At 34.8% G+C, this 23,246-nt stretch overlaps 1 protein-coding gene across 2 annotated transcripts in view; it reads right to left on the bottom strand.

The window, feature by feature from the left end:
- The window catches only part of bs (serum response factor blistered), a 311,048-nt gene that overhangs the window by 194,226 nt on the left and 93,576 nt on the right, over window positions 1-23,246 (bottom strand). Inside the window, exon 3 of one of the 2 annotated variants that reach the window (XM_073076805.1) lies at window positions 3,020-3,058. The exons of the other annotated variant lie outside the window; for it this stretch is intronic. Within the exon in view, the coding sequence (XP_072932906.1) occupies window positions 3,020-3,058 (39 nt within the window). The remainder of the gene's footprint in view (window positions 1-3,019; window positions 3,059-23,246) is intronic. 2 annotated transcript variants of the gene reach the window in all.

Here is a 23,246-nt window from a genome sequence, read left to right as displayed (position 1 = left end):
CCGTAATTACAAAACCAAAACATTTTATTAAAACGTAGAGTTATTTGAGAAATTTGTAATAGCAGATAATAGGTGCTCTTACCTTAACATGTTGAAATGAAGTTAGTTGGGACATAGTGCCTCTGTGATTAACACCTCGAGCCATTACAGCGGAATTCGGTTTTTGCTTTGCCTCAACGCATTAATTTAAAACATCCTAGTAAATTTTAAATTCCTATTAAAATGCATCACTTTTGCTTTCTCGTAAACTCTAAAAGTAACGTTTACCTAGAACAACATGTGCTGATTTGTACCTATGGGTTTTATTATGTGTACTAAGATTACCATTGTTTTTCCATTTTTAAAAATTTAGTCCGTATCTATATCAATTCTACTTGACTCCACATACAAGCAAACCCAAATAGACGAGCAATCCCTACTCATTAATCCGTAATTACAAAACCACAACATTTTATTAAAACGTAGAGTTATTTGAGAAATTTGTAATAGCCGATAATAGGTGCTCTTACCCTAACATGTTGAAATGAAGTTAGTTGGGACATAGTGCCTCTGTGATTAACACCTCGCGCCATTACAGCGGAATTCGGTTTTTGCTTTGCCTCAGCATTTACTTAGTACATTCTAGTAAATTTAAAATTCCTATTAAAATGCGTCAGTTTTACTTTCTTGTAAACAGTAAAAGTTTTATTATGTTTACTACGATTACTGCTACGATATTTTTAATTAGATTTGTTTTTGCATTTATACAAAGTTTAGGCTGTATTTCGTACAATTCCAATTGACTGTATCCTCCATCTTCCTAGTGGTATATACTGTTCGAAAAACAAGCTTTTATTGAAATTATCCTCGGGTCTCCGGATCTCACAGTGAGAGGGGTTTACTTCACAGACCACGCCACTGGCCATGTTCAAATTGGCAGACTTCATACACCTTTGACATTTTTTTATTAATGAATTATCATATAAACCACAAAATCATAAAATTACTACGTACTACGTAAATATAATGAAACCTCTATTTAATGTTGAACAAATTTATTTATTTTAACTCAATATTTTAACATTTCTAACTAAAGGAAAATAATTGCTACTCAAACAAATCGTAATTTAGTCTTACAAATGGAATTTTCGAATATCATACTTAAAACACACATCAAACATTGTATTCAGATAATTTATTTCTACAACAGTTTTTTCATGAAACCACAAAGAAACCGGCAAGCAAGTCGTATGCAAAGTAAATGAATCGCCAATCGCCATCTCTAATAGCCGAATAAGCAATAAACGTTTATATTCCAGGCGATTCAATGCAAATACGCTTAATATACTGCTATACATATATATAAAGTTACATGGGTCAACTGAAGAACGGCTATTATATCTAAGGTAACGTAGGTATTATATTTAAAGATAAGCTATTTGCAATAATGTTAGCTATCATGGGGTATGTGACCAATTCAGTCAAAGTACATTTGTAATCTATTCCAGACAGGATTCGTTTTAAGGTCAGCCGCATTGCTACCCATCAGGACTACTGTGGATTACCTCGTATAAGTATATATACCTAAGTATATATCCCTTACCACATTAATCAAATCAGCATAACAATACTGAACACCGATGTTATTAAAATCGAGCACATTTTTAAACTATAGGGACGCAAGTTTGTTACAGTCTTAGAACAAAAAAGGAAGACGCCTCTTGGAACACTGAACTCAAGCACAACTTGCAATTCGCGGTGTAAGAGTCATATGAATGTTAGATACATTCATATGACTAGTCAATTTTACAGGAGAGCAAAAATAGTGTGAAAATTCGCCACTTCAAACTTTACCAGATTATTAATAGAGATAATATACAGTAGTTTAAATAAAAATATTGAATATAGCGTTACGCCGTTTTGCCATTTCATAATAGACTACATTATGGGCCGTTTTGTGAAAAAGAAACAATTTTTGATTTTTTGTACTCGTACATACGTTCATCTGACTCACCGCAAATTGCGTTATTGAAATATTTGGAAATTAAATATTTGGAAGTAGATTTGGAAGTATGTCGAATATTATAATTTATGGTGAATTATATCGACGACTTAAGAACACATGTGGGCATTTCATTTCTTAAAGATTTTGAAATGTTCTTAAAAAATTCTTACTATAACACAATACTACACACAAACGGTACAGCATTTTATGACTGGGTAATTCTTAAGTACGATTATCGGCAGAGTTTTATTACGATTTAATATTTTGTTCTCAAGGCGAAGTCTATCTTTTTTGGTCTGAACATAAAGCATGAGAAACACAATAAGCAAACGTAACAATATTTTTTGCAAAAAATATAATTAATTGATAATTAACGTTAATTAAAACCTACCTTAGTGTCAAGGTGCGAATTAACAATATGCAAGTTTATTACAATATTAACGGAATTATTTAACTGGAATTATTTTTAACAGATAATTATTTAAGTTAATTACTATAATCCTTATCACGGACATATTGCCTACTTATATAATAGCCATAGATCTAGAGATTTCAAGGAATTATTATAACTTAGAAGACTTATATCGTTTAATTAATTAATATTTAATTGTGTACTTAACAATCACAGAATATTATTTCTTATATTATTAGGTGCTAAAAAATTTATATTGTAAGATGCTAAACTACAGAATAAGGTTCAAAATAGTATTGAAAAATGTGGTACACCCATAGACTCAACTACTAGGTACAGTCCAGGTACAGGTACCTATCCTAATTCAAAAAATAACTTGACTTTCTACTATGTATAATAGTAAGGAATCGGTATAACTTTGTTGTGAAAATTACAATCTTTTTTAATCATGTTTTACAGGAAATTATTAACAGCGATTTTGTAATTAAAAATTAAACTTATTCAAAAGTTTAATATTTTTAGTCTAATCTAATCTTCAGCGTAGTAGTATGCACAAACTGAACTAAACAACGTTCTATCATTTTCGGTCGAGCCTATTCTTCGGTGTCGTGTTCGCCACTTACCTTCACTTTGCCCTTCGACCCCGCCTCCTCATCCCCGTTCTGTTAGAGAGATAAGCCAATCGTTAGACATTAGTCAAAAAAGTTATGTGAAAATGGTAACAAGTTATTTAATATTTAGTATTCTACAAATAAATAACGGAATTTCATACAAATTTCATAATTGTTTGGTATCCAAAATAGTGTGAATCTTAGAAACGTATCTATAATTTTTTTAAGGTTAACTAAGGTAAGGTAGGTTTACTAAGGTCCTACTACAGGTGTAAAAGTTCTTTCAAAAATCCTTCACACATAACACAAAATACTTTCTTTGAGAGGAGTTCCACAGTCAGTAATAGAACAATAACGGGTTTTTAAAGATAAAAATAATAAATTTTGACGTAACAACTCCATATTCTACGTAGTATATCATTTCCTAAGTAGCTATACCATATCATTACCCACTGTACCTATAAAGGAGGCAAAAATACAATAAAAATAATTTGGTATACCTACCACAAATAAGTAAAAAGCTATTTAAAATAAAACTCCCAATGATAATTTTAATTATGTATTTATTTACCACTACTTGTTACCATTTCCACCAAATAAACCACAATACATAAAATAAATTATTTAAATTTAATTCAGGGTTCCCTGGTTTGTCTACGGAACCCTATATAATAAAAAGCCGTGTTACTTTGCAATCCATCCAATATTATATTAGTTATTATATATTAGTTGAAGGCATTTAATTATTTACAATTCAATTGACTCAAGAATAATAAGTAGGCATACTATTAATATTAATATAAATATCAATTATTAATTAGTCAGTAACGAACTAAATAAAGTTTTACAATGTATAAATTTTAATAAACGCATTAAAATGTTATTTTACAAAAATAGTTTTTCTTTTTTTTTAATATAGAAATAATAAATGAACATGCAGTTATTGTATGGTAAGTGATGGTAAGTGGCCACTGCCGCCTATGGACATCCGTAATCAACCCCAGATAAGAGTTTGATCTGAAGATGGTGACCGAAGTGGTACTACCCCTGAAGGTTAAGTTAGATCGTCTCGGATAAGTATGTCTCTCTTGCCATACTCTTCAAATTTCTTCCCTTCTCTTCCTTCAAATTCTTTAGGAAAATATTGAAAATGAAATTAAAAAAATGATTTCATTCATAGGTATGACTTAATTCAATAAAGATCGTAATCTGGAGGCACGGCAGTGCCTCCGCCAAGTCGAGCCAAAGCCAAAAATAGCGGCACGGCCGTAGCATTCTTTTCCCGAAGCAATTCGGCCCATTTTTGACCCCCTGTAACTTCGTTGCATATGAAGCTAGAAGCCTGAATTTTCAGGAGCCAAGCAAGCATTGTATAGACACGGTGTATTACCAATTTCATTTAATTTGAACCAGTAGTTTAAGAATTACAAGTAGTCAAAGTTCGTAATTTTGTCACTCACTGACTGACCGATCATCAAAATGTTAAGGCACTTCTAGCAGACATAGAAGGTTAAGATTAAGAATACAATTAGTGTTTAGTATATAACTCACGGAAAAACTATAATATTTTGCAATTTCTGTCCGGTTAATTAGATACACCAACTACATAAAATAACTTTGTATCCTATATAAGTATATAGGATTACAAAGTTATATTTGCAGTTAATGAATCTGTGTTCCTGTCCGCGAAATGTACGAGTAGTAGGGGAGCCCATGATGCTAAATGGGTAGAAACTCGAGCGTCGTTTGGACCTATACGATTGTATAGATTACACTTTAGTGAGTGAAGAAAAGTTTGTATGATATTTTTCGATTCACGGTGGGAATAGCTTCTAGAGGATTCGAAAGATGTAAAAAAATGAGTCAGACGGACATACTCAAGGCGCAGCAGAAACATGTTTATCGGCTGGTTGGCAGCCATACGAGAGGTAAAAATGGAGAAAAAAAATTACACCAGTGCATTAGATTTTCAAAAGGGGATATTAAGTTACCCCAGATGAGTCGCCCATTCGAAAGACTGACGATTCGATTCGAAAGACTGTCAGTGACTCTTCGAAAATGCAAAAAAAATCGTTATCTTGACACACTCGAGGGCGTAAGATTATTATACAGGAAATTCCAGCTGATGTTTTACTTCTCATAACCCTTCATCTGACGATTTAGTGGAGGGGTCTTTTTATACCGACGATTTGAAAAAAAAATGTATTTTCCATAAAATTTGCCTTTTCCTTTAGCTTGTTATACACCAGTACTTTCCAGGGGTTCATGCTAATAAGTGACGCTATCAGATAGTGTATGTACATATTCTCTTTTTAAATGACTGTTTTTTCACTACATCAACGTGTGGTATGATTATGATGTTACCAGTTTTCTAGCATTATTTCCTTTATATTAAAAAAATACCGCGCTCAAGTATGTCCAGGTAACGATTTTTTTGCAACCTTATTACTCCCTAACGCCATCCTCAAATCGTCAGATTGTTATAAATTTATTGTTTTCAGCATGTAATTAAGCTACTATAGATTTCACGATATTTTCCCCGTGCGAATCCCCCAAATGGATGGTTTAAGATACTCTATAGGATGTAAGGTATCTCCCATATCTTAATCTGCCGCGTTCGAGTCATTCTCGAAATCCCCTCTTGGGCTCCCCTACTATTATTGGCGACGTCAATTGTTTTTATTCTCGAGACAAAAGAAGTTTTCAATTCCAACTTCAATTTAACTTCAATACAAATAATGGGTGAAGTGCGAATCGAACTCGTACACTGAGGGTTCCGTACCAAAAAAACATGTGTTATATTTACTAATTGATATTATAGCAGCCATAGAATGCATTGTGAAAATGTTAACTGTAACATCTATTACGGTTCAATAGATAAAGTGAAAAACGCCAAAAAATAGCAGGTCCTTATATGTTTGTCCCTGTAGTTCCTGGACTAAAATAGGGCTACGATATCCCCTGCCTGTCGTAAGAGGCGACTAAAAGGGGGCTTCCGGAGTTGGGCGTGGCAAGAGTGGGAGCTCGAACCGTCCTATAAGTGTCCCCGGGAAGGACGGCGGTATGTGTGGTCGCATACCGTCGTGAACACCGGATAGTTTGGGAGGAGCGAAACTGCTCCCCCAGGGCAGAGCTCGATCGGGGCGTCGCGCTTGGAGGACTTCGGTTGCGTTTCGTCGGAGATCCCGGAGTTCTCCAACAAACATTGAGGACGGCCACCGGGGGGTTTTAGTGCGGTAAAAGTCCCACATAACCCCGCGTCACTTTCACGTCATCGGGTACCTCTTGAAGATTTCCTCCTCATAAAGAAAAAAAAACTATCCTTTATTTGAAAGTTTTTCTTTTTATTTTTAGTACTTGTTGTTAAAGTGGCCATCATTATACATATTCCGTAAAAAAAATAAGATTCTATCTATTAAGGTTCCAGAAATAGAGCTCTATGTCAGACAGACAAAAGGACAGCTTAGTAATAGGTTCCGCTTTTACCCTTTAGGTACGGAACCCTAAAAAGTAATATAATATCAAAAACATTCCGAATTTTTGACAAATGTCATGAGAATAAAACTATATGTTGCGGCTAATGTGCCTAATCAGTTAAAACGCAGATTAACTTGCCCATTACCTAAAGTACAAAACGAAGATTGTATCAATTTTCACCACTTGACGTCGTTTCGTGCATGCCATGATGCGTCGTCGTGTCATGAATTTACGACAAACATTGCATATTTTCAAGAAACAATATCGCTTTGCGGCATGATGTCGCTATGTATCACGATACGTCGTTATGTCGTAAAAAGGCATATGTTTTAGCCCTAAGAACAAGTCTGAAAAGATGTTTCGAATTTTACAACATAGTTATTCTGCATATTATTATCTTCTAGCTAATCTTGAGACTAACTAGTTAATGTGTATGCGTACGTATTCTGCAATCTAATGGTAACATACACAAAATACAATAACTGTCGTGAGGTAAAGCAACTGTCACAGTATTATAAAATAATAATAAGTTTGTTTCCAAGGAAACAAATGTTTAGGCAAATTTCGCCCTTGTTGCGCTTAAATAAATGTCTGTATGAAAATAAGCATACATAATTATAAAATTTTACAAAGTTCACAATGTAAAATCCTTAATAACTTTTAAACGGATTACCCTAATTACACAATTCTTTTTGCCCTATCCGTTTTAGACCTAAACCTACCAAATGGCATTAAAGACAAACCAATATCTACACAAACAAAAAATCATGTTTTCAACTTACGTAATATTTGAAAAAAAATACACCCTCTATATTATTCCACTACCTCATCGTGTTGCTTATAATGATAAAATTCTTGAAAGTAATGATAAATGACAAAGTAAAGGAAAAGCCTCATTTTTAAGAAAATTCAAATTCATCATTTCAAAATCATTCGAAAGCGGACGTTTTGTTCTCCAAGAATTTATATTTTTATGTTCGACTTAGTTAAGGTTATTTCTAGGACCATTATAATAGATTTGTAAATTGCTATGCGTTTGTAACTTGCTATGCGTATGCGGAGTTTACATACAGATGTAAAGTTGACAATTTGCGAGAATGACTTTTTCGAGTCAAATCCGAGTGATTACTTAACAAAGAGATATTGAAAATCATATTCAACGTTATTACGAAGTTGTAAACAACGAAAAATAAGAATTTACTAATGAATCAGTTATCTATTTTTATGAAAAAATAAATCCTCGGCGGGAACTTATTTGCCAACCTATTACTTTCTCATACTAAGCCGTAAGTCATGGCCATAACATCAAAGAATTAGTTGATTAACCAACAAATTCTTCAATTTTATGACTTATGTATAGTCCTAAAGAATTATACATAAGTCATATGTTACGTATAATCCTTAAGGATTAGTATACCAAGGTATGAAAATATATGTATTTTCTTCAAAATTTTCCTTTTACTTTAATTTGTCACATAACATTACTTTCCAGAATTTTATCGTTATAAGCAACACTATCATATAGTGGAATAATATAGAGGGTGTATTTTTTTAAAACTGAACTCGTTCGATTCCCGGCTAAGGAAAAAGATATTTTAAAAACTAATGATGCAGTTATAGTTTTTATCAAAATCGGCCTCGTAACCCCTTTCAGCACTTTTCGCTAATGCACTTTTCAATATTGTTCGGTGAAAAATATGGTCTAGCTAAATATATGTATTATTAATATACTTTGCAAGTAATAATTTAAAAAATAACTACAGGTTGAATGCAGAAGACAAATACAGACTAATAATTTAAGTATGATTTCGTTATTGGTGTGTAAACTTACTGAAAAAGGATTTACTGTTAATTTCCGGAAAAACGGTTGCACTATTAGTAACTCTATGGATAATATCATCGCAACTGGCCACAACGTACATGGTATACATAAATTTAAACAATTTGTCAAATCACCGATATGTAATTTGACAATGTCAAATAAATATTGGCATAGAAGACTAGCCCGTACTAATCCGGAATATATGCGAATTTTAAAGAATATTGTGACTCGTCTTGATGATGTGAACATTACGACGGATATGTCGACTAGTAAGAAACCATTTCCAAAACTTTGAACGGGGGCGAACGATATACTGGAGATCCTACATACAGGTTTATGTGGTCCCATGGAAGCTACTTCATGCAACGGTTCAAGGTACATGTTATTATTTATCGACGAATATACTCGAATGACACATGTTAATTTTCTCAAACATAAGAGTGAGACTTTACGAAATTTAAAAAAATATAAAGTTCGCGTTGAAAAGGCAACTAGCAAGTTGAACAAGTGTATGAGATCAGATGGTGGAACGAAGTTTCGTAATAGAGCTTACGATATTTTTTTGTCAACAAATGAAATTCTACATCAGAAGGCGATATATAGTATATACCACCAAACAGAATGGTATGGTTGAAAGAGCTAACAGAACTATTATCGAAAAATCGAGAAGTCTATTATAAATTGCAGCTAATTTGAGCAAGAGCGTTAAATACTGTGATTTATATCAAAAAACGGAGTCCGACGAAGGCAGTGAAAGACTGCGTGCCACTACAAAAATGGTCTGGGAAACGAGTAGATGTTACCTATTTATGCTTATTTGGATGTGCAGCGTATACTCTTATACCAAACAAAAAAGACGAAAATTGGATACAAAGTCAAAACCAATGATTTTGTCGGATATTCATAAGAAGATATCGATTATTTAATACGAAGACACATGAAATCACAATCAGTCGAGTTGTTAAGTTTTTAGACGATGTTTTTCCTGAGGATAACGGGAGTAATTCCAGTTGTCAAAATATTAACTTTTTCGATTTAATTTATTGTCATGTTCGAATGAAAGTGGTGATGAATGAAAAAAGTGCATGACTGATGCGGGTGTTACAGGTGATATAGGTGTATGTGTGCCTGCGGTTACAGATACAAGTAAAGTAAGTAATGTGACTAATGCTATGACGGATGTAAGCGAGTCTGAAGTAATGAAACGTGAATCTGTTGATATAAGTAATGATAGTAATAGGCGTTTTCATGTTAGAGAGAGGAAATAAACTGAATTTTACAACTTTTTAACATGTGATTTAATTTCAGAGAGTGGTCCTGTAACGGCCTGAGTGTAGGCCTGATCGTAATTTGTGCTAAAATAAAATCAAACTTGAATTCTTGTTGGACCGCCGCGTGATAGCATGCTTATAGATGACTGAGTGATTATTTGAGACCAAAAACAATGTATTTTAAAATTATTGCAAGCCTTTGGTATGTCCGTTTGTAAGACCGTATCAACTTCAATGGAGGTTGATTTGAAATAAACAAAAGGTAACTCAGATAGTAACAGTAGTCTACCGTGTCAGAGTTTAGTGGGGAGATTCAACTATTTAGCCAGTTCCACGAAAGAGTTATGTTTGGTAGTATTTATGTAGAGTTTTGTTATAGGTGGGTAATATAGATAAAGGGGGCGTATTGTAAGAACCTTTTTAATATAAATTGTAATCTATATTACTGGTTGTGTATAAAATGATATTGTTCGGTGACTCAAGATTAAGATAGAAATGAATAAAAACGTGGTCTAACGGAAAATATGTTTTATTAATATACTCTTCAAATAATAATTCTTACAATAACTACAAATATTACCTACAAAAAAGAACGCTCATTCTCGTAAGACAGTGAGGGGGCTTTAAAAAATCTGTTGTTGACATTCAAGTAATAGAAGGTCCCGGAAAGGAAAAAAAGTAGGCATACCTACAAAAAGGAATGAGATGCCATCAAAAACACTGCTTGTAAAAAAATCCAAGCCTCGCCATTCAGCTCTTCCACCGTAAAAAGTCTTGAGATCCATGGAATCCAAGTCGGATGGTTCATACAGACTCTACTTAAGAGACCTTCTGTCTTAAGGTATTATCTCACTATCTAACCTAACAACATCTCATGGGACCATATCAATATTAAAAATATTTTATGTTTCAAATAAATAGATTGGACTTGGCAATCGTAGTAATGTTACTCGTGTGCTGCGATATGATGCGATTAAAACACAATGTGAACTGTTTGTGGTATCACCGCTTCCAGCGGCACCACCGCTAGATCAATTTTTGCGTCTTAAGCGCTGCTATGTTCTAGTTTCAAGAGTGCGGTAAGGAAAATATACTTTTCCGAGGCGTTCCAGCTTAGTCTGCTTCCTCTATATTATAAAAAAAACCATGTTTATCACAAGTATATGTATATTAAATTAAATTAGTTCGTTTAGTACGATTGCCAAATCCAATCTATTTATTTGAAACATAAAATATTTTTAATATTGATATGGTCCCATGAGATGTTGTTAGGTTAGATAGTGAGATAATACCTTAAGACAGAAGGTCTCTTAAGTAGAGTCTGTATGAACCATCCGACTTGGATTCCATGGATCTCAAGACTTTTTACGGTGGAAGAGCTGAATGGCGAGGCTTGGATTTTTTTACAAGCAGTGTTTTTGATGGCATTCTAAATGTTTTGTGTACGTTTCGTGCTGTCAACATATAATGAACGAACGAAACAGAAATAGAAACCCCATTTTGGATTTCACTACGTATTGAATCAAGTTATAGTTTTTATATTTCAGAGTCTAGTGCGGTAAATTAGTATGAAAGATGATGACAAAATAATATGAACTTTTGTAAAGGTAAGGTAAGGTGTAACTTGTAAGGGTACAAAAATTCTTCAAATTCGGCAACGCAATGGCGTCTTGTTACAAATGTCGAAAAATACATTCACACCACATTTATTTATAAATAACTGGCCAAGTGAAAGTCGAACTCGCACACGGAGGGTTCCGTACCACCAAATATTCGTTTATTTTTATTTTCAGTATTTGTTATTATAGCAACTGTAGAAATAAATGCTTTGGGAAAATTTGAACTGTCTACCAATCACGGTTCAATAGATAAAGCGAAAACCGCTGAGAAATAGCGGTTTTTTGTATGGCGACCCCTATTTATTTTGAAGGTTTTTTAGTATTTGTTGTTATAGCGGCCACAGTTATAAATATTCTGTAAAACATTCCAGTTCCTATCTATCATGATTTAAAACGTAGAACCCAGTTATCTATGTCTATATACAGACGGACAGACAGCGCAGGCTTAGAAACAGGGTCCCGTTTTTACAAATTGGGTACGGAACCCTAAAAACCTAAAGGTCGTGATGTTATCAGTCTATTAGCAGTCGTTAAGGGTAATCGAAACCTTCGGGCGGTTAAGCTTGTGACAAAACTCACCCCTTATCTTCAATCTACACGTCAATGTGTTCGGAGTTTTGAACCATATATGGTGTCAGAATATAAATATCATTCAACACTTAAATTATAGAAAATGTATTAAAAGATAACATACCTATGACAGCGCGTTAACGGTAAAGGATTTATTTATATGTGCAGATATTGGGTGTGTCACACAAAATGTTATTTTTCTATAAAATATCATTGAGGCCCGTATCTTCATTTATCTAAATATATATAACTCAAAGGTGACTGACTGACATAGTGATCTATCAACGCACAGCCCAAACCACTGGACGGATCGGGCTGAAATTTGGCATGCAGGTAGATGTTATGACGTAGGCATCCGCTAAGAAAGGATTTTGATTAATTCTACCCCCAAGGGGATAAAATAGGGGATGAAAGTTTGTATAAATCTTCTTAGTTAATAATATTACTTCGTAACGCGAGCCAAGCCGCGGGCAAAAGCTCGTTAAATAATATTTTCCATGGTTGTATCAATGGATAAGAATAGGCTCTATGAGGCAAAACATTGCCATGGTGGCCCACTAAGCACGAACACATTAGATCAAGACGTATCACCCACAAACTTCTGTTGCCTATTCCCAGTGGTGGGACGGAATTGCCCCGTAGTGACGCGGTTTACTTAAAGTGTTTAACATAAGGCTTAATTTATATCTGTTCGTCTTTTAATACACCTTATGTAATCAAAGATCATAAACAAGTTGATTCTGTAGGCACTTTTCATATTATTTTTTTGAGAAAAATAAATATAAACTCCATAATTATTTCACACTTTGGTTAAACTGAAAACCACACTAATATCAAAAGTACCAATAGCTAGCTAACAACGTTACGGAAATGCTACTTTCGGCTATAACTTCTCACAAGAACATAAGTCATTCCAACAATCCGAACTTATAGTCGAAACCCACAATAAACTCGCGATTACCATCTGAGTGATTCAAGCTAGAACTGAATTAGGTAAATCCGTCGAATTTTCAATATTGGACGCGGCAGTTATTTATTAACCATTGAGAAGTCTATCAAACGACCGTACTTACTTAGTTGGTTGGTACAGTCCGTTGCATAAACTGATGAATGTTAAGTAACTTCAAACTTTATAGATCTTGAAGAAAAAAGTCGTTTGGAATTTAGAATCAAATATTACAAATTCTAAATGAAATTAATTATAATATAAGTTAAAATATTTAAAATTTAATCAATCATTTGACCATAATCTTACGTGACAATTAGTCAGGTGTGGTCGAGACACGACACATTTTCCTAAAACATAGACATTCCAATAATACATAGTAATAAAAAATTAAAACTTATCGAACGTGGAATAATGACAGCTCGATCACTGTCACATTAATTGACTTCCTATCTACCATGCCTTCATATACAAAACATTTGTGACTGTTCTCAAATATTAGGTGTTTCGTGTTACTTATCTAAAGGTAAATTTCATTAGTTTCCTTAAGTTATATAAAAATCATATACCTCCAACACGAAGTACTGTCACCAATTAAGTACAAATTAAAAAACTTAAGTAACAAATGTTAACCCTAACATTAATCCCACACTGACTGTACAATCATGCATTCCACGCCTATACCCGTAAGTATTTATTAATTTCACATCGAAAATTCATTGACATTCGGATTAATTCATCCCGTACACGACATAATAAAATATACTGAAAGCTTTATGTGTTGATTTAATTTTTGTTGGCCATAAAGTTATCGTGCGTCGATTAATGTGCTGGCTAATTGATTTTATATTTAGGAATTAAACCGAGTATGTGGTTTATGACGCCCGTTTCGCTTGTATACGAGAGGTGTAATGGAATCTCTTGATTCACAACGGAAAAATAAATTGATCAAAGAAATCGCGTTGTGTTGGCCGAAGAACATCTCTCTCTCTCTCTCTCTCTCTGAGCGATAAGATATTAGTCCACATGGAGGATAGCAGCATTTTTCGAAGTAGGTACTCATCTACTGTTGTCACCAACACAGGCAAGGGGTTCCATTCTTTGTAGCCAACGTATTTGTCCAACAGAAGTCTCATGGAATAAAAAATCACTTCAGGTATAAACTAGATATTTAAAAAATATAAATTATGACAACAACAAACATTAACTGTAGATACGAATTTTGTTCACGGGTGGTAGGGTACAAAAATATGTCTCTCTTGAAAGTAATAGAGCTCTTTTTGAAAAAGGACAGGAATATTCGGAAACCATGCCGATTAAATCTGCCAACAGTCCTTTGAAGTTACAGCTAAACTAATTTTGACGCAAAGGCTACTCATACATACTTTATCACCAATATGTAGTTGTAGGAGTATCAACTTAAAAATAAAATGAAAGAAATCCATGCAATATAAAAACAAGGAAACTTAATTAAAATATAAAAATCCCTAATAACAATAAACTCTATCCACACTCACAGGGCCACAATAAGATACCCTTTGTCGTGAACACGTACAAAGACGAATACAGAACAGACATCTAAATGCATCATTCAGATATGCATAATATGCATTTGTCATTTATAGTACTTACCCCCACATATCACCTGTATATCTAATTTTATCATTCATATATCTGTTGGGATCGACCCCGAAACCACGAGGATTTGCACCAAACCGAATATGCAATTACCATCAGTTAGTCCTCAGCCCCACAGATCACCAGTTCATTCATCATAAATCTAGGGCTTAAATTAAAAACGGCCCTACGTACTGACGTGTCAAAATAGTCCGCACGAACATGTGCGGGAACCGGTCCTGTGACCCAGATGCGGTAATCGCGGACCTTGGGCGGCCGCCGTCATTAGCTGCGTTTACTGTGACAGTTTACATCAGGACCTAGTAGCTACTCTTTTTATGTAGAAGAAACGTCCGTCTATCTTTTTTTCTCAATATTGAGTAGTAAAAGCATGCATCCCACCCGTAAGCGTCTCATATCGCGCATAGAAATTTGTAAGCCCTAAAGATTAGCGTTCCTGAGGTCGGCCACAAATGCGTTGCTGAGGAGTAATTTGGAATACTTCGGATAAGTACCTCTTTAGCAATACTCTTTTAATCAGAACACAGCAGCGCTCAACATTATTGTTATTAAGTAGAAAAAGGTGTGGCGGTGATTCGGTGTTAAACCAAAAGGTTTCTACGACCTTCAATTCTATGTATCTGATAACAAATGAACTTCATGGATATCTCCACACTGAAGGAGGTGTTCTTAGATCATACGCAGTCATATACAATTAAACAAATGAATTTTAATAACCGTTCTAGAAAATGATTGTACCTATTGTACATATCATAGTATAAATGATGAAAATTTAATCTAAAATTAAAAGTTGTACAAAAATGTGACAGTTGCAGTAAAATAAACAATTACAAGCAAGAAAAACAAACAAATAAATGCATAATAAAGCCTAGCAAAATGAAAAGCTTGAGAATGTATACCATAAAATAAGTGAATTAAATGTATTCTACACTCACTAATATAACAAGAAATTAAAAGGTTTCTTTAATAGGAACATTAGAACACACATGCTATAACCGACCTTTGTGCAGTCTCTCTTATACTGACCTGTAATAAAAATAATTCACGTTTGAAATTAATTGAATTAATAAACGTTATAAAAATAGTTTTACTTTAATAAAAATTAAGTAGTGATTTTAACATTTATTTTACTCTTTTTATAGAGTCGTAATTAATTATATAATTCTAAAAATACAATTAAAATAATTAAAATTTTCAAACATAAGATTATGCATACAATACTTGATTGATGATTGAAAACAAAACTTTTACAGAAAGATTACATTTTAAAACAACCAATATATTGGCAATTTACTCGTAAAATATGTAGAGATCTTGTAAAAAAAAACGACAAGAATTACGCAGAGTTTAACACGAATACAAGAGACTCACTGTCAAATTTCTAACAGGCAAAAACATAATTTTACGCAACAATCATAAAAAGCGTTTTATCACATATTCAATGCTTAGTAAAACTAAATAATTGGCCCCGTTGTTTAGAAAAATACGTCCAAGGACGTACGTGCTAGATCCGACGTGGTACAGATAACTAGAATTCTATCCGTACTGCAATTATAACTTATTATAATGTAGGTTAATTGTTTAGTTCATTAATTGTACTTTAATATAATTTTAATTCAATTTATAGTATCATTATAATTAATGATACTATAAATTGAATTAAATTATTATAATAATTGAATTGAATATAATAATAATAATTGAATTAATTTTTAATTAATGATACTATAAATTGAATTAAATTTATAAAAAGAAAATTGTATTTTAAATACATTCTTAAATGTAATAATTATTTAGATTGAAAAATAAACCAAAACTTTAAAATTCTAGGTGCTCTTCCATTTAATACTTAATTTTCATGTGAAAATTACCTAAATCGTTCGAGAATGCGCCAATTAAAAGAATGTGATAATTCTTTGATCAAAGAGTGTAATCGGATCTGTTGTTCAACTCAGTGTCATGTACGTAATCCGAAGATTTATAGGAAATTGTATACACCATCCTTACTCATATTATAAATCCGAAAGTAACTCTGTTTGTCTGTCTGGCTGTCTCTTCTTCACGCCTAAACCACTAAACCGATTCAATGAAATTTTGTACAAAGATAGTCTAAGACCCGAGAAAGGACATAGGATAGTTTTTATCCCGGAAATCCCACAGGAACTAGGGATGGCGATCTAAGATCGATTATTCGTGGAATCGATCTTTTAGACCAAAGAAATCGATTATGTTAATCGATATTAGTAGGAATTGAATCGTAAACTATGCATTTGATCAAGTGATGATCTTTAGCAAAGTTGTTGTCCATGAGCCCACGAAGGTTTCAGAGTTGGTACGATCAATTTTCGCCAGATGGCGCCACTGTCATTCCAATGAAGGTACGAATTTTCAGTTTTATGTATGTAAGTATATCATATAATTTTCTTTTAAACGCGGGCGAAGCCGCGGACAAAAACTAGTTTCTTTATATTTATAGAATTGTAGGTCGTGAATATCGGCTTTACATATGAGGCGGTTATCTTAGTCCTCAGGACTAACAATCGTTCAATATTAAGTTGGTTACAGATATCAATCCGCGACAGTATCCTTACCACCACATAGACTGCATCAAAAAATACAATTTGTATGTCTTTAAGTCAACTCAAAAATTATGTTGAAAGCTGTTTCATTGTTCCATAATGTAAATTTGTCGTTCGACGGCGGAGAACTTCCTGACAGGTCCCAAACTTTGTTTAAGATGCACCGTGTGAAACTGACAATATTGGAGTTCATTGAAACTAAGGCTAATTGCTCTTTACTACTACCACTTGAGTAATAACTGTTAAAGCTATCAATTTAAAAGTTTCAGCTAATTAACTGCTTAAGCCGCTGCCGCTCGGGCGTCCAAATTGTTGTTTGAGCGACGATCTTTCAACAATAGACAATTTGCGTTCTGTACGCATGTTAAGGTAGTTACAAAATAGTTTTAGGCCACCCTTTCCCGTCCCATGAGCCTACGGAGGTGGATTCGGGGGAAATCAACTCCAGTGTCAAGGGCTTAAGATGTCGTGTGTGCGTTCTGCACGCTCATCTCATGACGGACACCAATGAGTGGGGCTCCTCTCTCTCGAGACGTGACTAGCGTTAACACCAGCGCCAGCCAACGTTGCCGGGCCGCAAATGTAATGCTCACGCTCCTCGTGACGCGGCACCAAACGTCCAGAGGAACGCCGCGGAGTTTTAGTCGGTAAGAGTCCGACATACCCCTTTCGTCCCCCCCCCGGGGAGAAGGATCCCCCGCGTAAAAAAAAAGTTACCGAATTGTTAGAATACTTTGACAGCTTTGCCAGCCGCGTCAGCCACTATTTAAACTTTAAGCCTCAATTGTAGCTAATGTACGATCACCCTTGGCCTTAACCAACCTTCCGCACTCCACCAAAGCATCACTCATACCAGTCAAATACCACTTTGCATAAGTAGAGTTTAATACGATCATAATCAATAAGATTAATTGTCTACATTTGTTTACTAGATGCTGATACAACTGGCCTGAACTAAATTCGAACTTACAACCATAACAGGTCGGATCATTAATATTTATAATGGACACCAGTCGCGATTAATATTATAATAGTTGGTGACAAAAGGGCTACTGTTCGTTTTAATATCATGTATAGTTAGAGGAATGGTACATGGAATAATGTACCTAAATGTTGCAATAAAAATATTACTACTTATTTTTAATAATAGCTGTAATTGTGTTGAATAATTAGATTTTAATGTCATCTTTCAAAAGACAAAACGAAAGTAAATACAAATATTTTATATCTTTATTACAACCACCGAATAATATTTATAAGATGACCGTTGCAACCGCATGGGAATATAAACATTATTTAAATTTCAATAAATATAAAATATTACTAGATAAGAGACAATGATTTTATGGCCAGAGATCTAATTAATTAATGCAATATAAGTTGTATAGAATAATGCATGCTGGTAACATGGGATCATTTTTTATTAAACATTCGATATAATTAATGCAACAAAGTATATATAATTAATATTATGATGATTTCCTTAAAGGAATGGCGTTCCCTAGAAACACGTTGCATGTAGTTTCGATGGAATATCATTGCATGTTCTTTTCTTAACTATACGAAAATAACTAATCAATGGTCTTGCTCGCTAATTGATAATTTATATTTTTATTTTAGTACTTTTAAATTTAATGATTCCATCTGTTCCTTAGGACTTATTGCCTATCATGCGGGTTTCTGCCCAAGTGCGACTATGGTCCGCATGCGTGACAATGGCTGTCATCTCGTAGATATTTTTTCTATAATATAAGCTAAACGCACGCGGCAGAGAAGAGATTGCAACGGATTAATACACTCATGCAGGTGGGATGCACACGCGGATACGAACACGCATGACAAGTAAGACCTTTATGGCGCGTCTCCTATGGCACGCGCGTCCCTCCGCTCACATGAATAACCTCGCTGCAATCTTTTCGCGACCCGAGTGTGTGTAGTAAACGATAGGATGCAAGTGGCACGCATGCGGGTGGGACACGCGTGCAGGCATAAACACGCATGACAACAAAAACCCCCTTAAACTAATATCAAGCTAATTCCAAACATAACGTTAATTGGCGGGACGACATATAAAATTATGACATAAGCACAATAGCCTAGCTGACAGCGTTTTCAAAACGACAATTACACACGAAGCCGTTTTAAAATAAATTTACCGTGCAATTTATGACGGCCATAGACAACTTAATCAATAGACAAGACACGGTACAAGGACAGGTGTAATCTTACAATGGATTCCTAACACCTGGTATTCAAGTACTGAATATACATGAATTCATACGATAATTTCTATGCGATTGGGTATTTTAAATTCAATTTCTTAATTGGCGTATCATTATTAGTATGTGCATGGTTTAAGATAACATCGCGAAATAATTATATCATAATAGTAGGTATGACTGGGTACAATAAAGATTGTTATCCAAAACAACGGTGTTCCTATTTACTACATCGTCGTCTATAATGAGTGTGAGAGAGAAAGAGAGAGGGTGATACTAACGCTACCATATTGGGTTTCAATGTTTTAGAAACAAGTCACATAATATCTGATAAATTATAGAATTAATTCATTTCAGAGATCATGATACATTTCAATGAAGTCCTCATAGTATTAACGTATTTATGATTAATTTAAGGAGTCTTGTAATTTATTTTTTTATATTTTTTCTCAGAATACATACATTATTATCAAAATGTATGCAAAATTTTAGCTTCATTTTAGGTTCGGTTGGGATTAACTAGTTTAAAATTCAGTTGCAAGATTCTCTCACATAGAAACTACAAAGCAAGTAAAATAAAAACTTGTAATAAAAAGCACGAAATCAGTCTCCAAGCAACCTCCCAAGCAATTCCTATATTGCTTAACCTGCCTTCGCACCACCGAGCTACGAACCGCATCGACACCGAAGTACCCAAGACAAGTGACATAAGATGGGTTCGCATTACGGTAGACTTTCTTCACGTTCTTGGAAATAAAATTTCGCGGGTAATTATCGCTTCTGCTGTTCATATTATTGGACAAGAGCGCGTCAACGCCATAATTCACGGGTTAATAACACGCCGCGGCTCTCCGCATCACTCTTGTGGGATGCGCCGCGATGTGTCTGGGTGTGGTGCAAGTAAGAGCGGGAAGCGAGAATTGGGCAATGACAAAGCGATCAAATATACTACATTATCAGACGTTGTCATTAATTAAGGTGTTATTGGCCGAAGGGATTTTGTAGACTAATGTTAATAACATATTTTAAATGTCACGGGATTATGATAAGTCTATGAACGGTATTGGTCGCATTATATGGTTTGCTCCTTCAGACTAATCCCTATGCCTAAAGTTAATTATATTTTGATATCTATAAAGTGTCTATTTGGTGAGTTTTCTAAAGGAGCGTATTTGTTAGCAGAGACAGATAGTTATTTATTTTTTAATGCAAGTAAAGGTCCCTCAAATATGGAGATATGAACTCAACGTAATGTACGTGTTCAAGTGCAAACGGTAATTTTATTAAATAAATATTACCGAAGCGATCTTTTGCACAAAATACTTTCAAATGCTGATTCTTGAAGAATATATTGAACGAACTTTTTCAGTAAAATACATAGTCTCGTGAAACTATCATACGTAGTTTAATCGCTAGTTGTACACTACCTCTCATCACTTGGGCCACACGTTCGCCGCAACCCTTCATTAAGGTGCGGGTTTCGGATAATTACGTACTGATAAACCAAGCAAATTGTCCGCGAATTACCTCCGTGTGATGAATATCATTCCGTGTCCCAGAAACGCCGCTGACATCAGTGACACTTCAATCTTTTGCGAAAAGATCTACGGACTTAAGTCGGTCATTCGGCTTTTCGTTATAGACCGACGGCCTTAAAAGTCTTTCTTGGTCGATGAGATTTCAAATTTTTGCGAAAAGATCTACGGACTTAAATTGGTCAATCAGTTTTTCACTGAAGACCGACGACTCTAATGAGTATATATAAAAATAAGTCTTTCTTGGTCGATTTCAAACTATTGCGAAAAGATCTGCGGACTTCAGTCGGTCACTCTGTTCTACTTTATAGACCGAAGGTCTTAAAAATAAGTATTTCTTGGTCGATGAGATTTCAAACTTTTGCCCAGCAATAGGACAGTAATGAATTGACGGCAAAAATACGCGAAGACTTAGTTGTAAATTACGAGTTTTTGTACACTTGCCCTGACCTTTATAGTACTTTGTATTACAGTCATGAATCAATACTTTACTTCAACCATCATCTCATCACATCTATAATGACAATTAAATTGGGTCAATCAATCATCATCATCATCATAATCAACGCATTATTGTTCCACCGCTGGGCTCAGGTCTCCTCTCAGAAGAGAAGGATTAGTCCACCGCGCTGGCCAAGTGCGTTTTGGTAGACTTCACATACCTTTGAGATTTTTTTTTATATATCTCTCAGGTGTACAGGTTTTCTCACGATGGTTTTCCTTCACCGATTAAGCAAGACAATTTATTTCTAAAACGCACATAACTTTGAATAATCAGAGGTGCGTGCCTGGGATTTGAACCTCGGACCCCTCGATCAAGAGGTCAAATTTCTTAACCACTAGGCTATCACAGCTTGTCCCTGTAGTTTCGGGACCAGAATAGGGCTACGGTATCCCCTGCCTGTCGTAAGAGGCGACTAAAAGGGGCTTCCCGGGTTGCGGGCGGTAAGAATGGGAGCTCGAACCGTCCGGTAAGCGACCCCGGGAAGGGTGGCGGTGTGTGTGGTCGCATACCGTCGTACGCACCAGATGGTGTGGCGAGCGTCAAGCTCACCTAGGCAGAGCCCGACGGGGCAACGCGCTAAGAGGACTCCGGTTGCGTTCCTTTGGAGATCCCGGAGCCCTCTACACAGCGCTGAGGACGGCCACCGGGGGGGTTTTAGTGCGGTAAAAATCCCACATAACCCTGCGTCGCTCCCACGGCGCCGGGTACCTTTTGAAGGTTCCCCCTCGTGAACAAAAAAAAAGGCTATCACAGCTACTATCACTCACTCAATTGCCACTGAAAAATAAATAACTGACCTTAAGAAGAGGGTTGCTTTTAAGAATTCGGTACACACTCCAAATCGTTTAAGTTGCCTCAGAATCGCAGTAATAACTTCTTATTACCCGTGTTTGCTCAAACAAACTGCTGTTAATTTTGCCATCCAACTTAATGTCGCTGGAGAATATACCCGTCCTTATCAGATCTAGAACAAATAACGAAGTGCGAGCGAGACGCACGAAATGATACACATAAATCGACAATGTAAAATTTTACGATATAATCGGTGTGATTCCTCTGCGATGAGGTGAGAAATTTCGCTTGTTTTGTTTCATATGCATTCCCATACGGTTATGTGTTCTTAGTACTTTCCTTAATAAAAGTATATCATATGTTATCTTAAAAGTGCCGGAAAATATATGAGGACCGTCTCAACTCCGGGTGAATTTATCAGCCTCTTACTACCGAACGGGGCGGATGTTACTTTAATATGATTTGTTTATTTACATTTATGTGAGTAATAAAACGTATTTATATTTGTGTTCCCAGAAGAGATATTTTAATGACATTATTAAAAAAAATAAGAAGATAATTATTTTCTCTACTATCTATAGGAATAACTAAAATAAATTCGGATTTAACACCCATAGCACTTTATCCATATTTTTATTAATTGATATTAACATTCATATTCTTGTATGATATCTATTTTTGATGAAAATTAAATATATTCTTACAATATGCGGACGTAGGTACATAGGTACAGCTTTTGTAAGACTTAAAACGGACAAACTAGAGGAGGATACAGATGCTTTTCTAAAAATGCTTTATTTTTTTGTTATTCACTGACCAGGTATTTCCCTTTTTAATTATGTAAATTACCTGCATATACCAATGTATTAATGTTCATCGGTTTACCATTATCAATATCTACTTATATCATAAAATATACGAGTATTATCAGACATAGCCACATTACCATCCCTAGCACAAAAAATCGGCAACAGGCAACTATCGCTCACCTAGCATAGAAAACCCAAGATAATTAAGCCTTATTCAAGTGTTGCTTTAATAAAATTATTTAACACGCATCCTATGCTCGGTAGTCACATTTCAGCTCCTTAGCCAGTCTGGGAACAGCATAATGCGCATTGTGTGGAATAACTCTTACTTACACGCCCCGAGTAATGTAGACTGGCCCTTTCACTCCAATATAATGTAATATAATAAACGCGACACTATCCGTGCTGTACGCTAGGGTTGGCACTTGCTCTATTTATAAAATAAATTATTAAAGCT

This window comes from Epargyreus clarus, unplaced genomic scaffold, assembly GCF_041222505.1.
Source record: "Epargyreus clarus isolate Ecla_fem2 unplaced genomic scaffold, WU_Ecla_fem_2.2 ptg000009l, whole genome shotgun sequence".
NCBI classification, from domain to species: Eukaryota; Metazoa; Arthropoda; class Insecta; order Lepidoptera; family Hesperiidae; genus Epargyreus; species Epargyreus clarus.
Note: the sequence above shows the minus strand (reverse complement) of the source record. Positions and strands in the feature narration are given on the sequence as shown.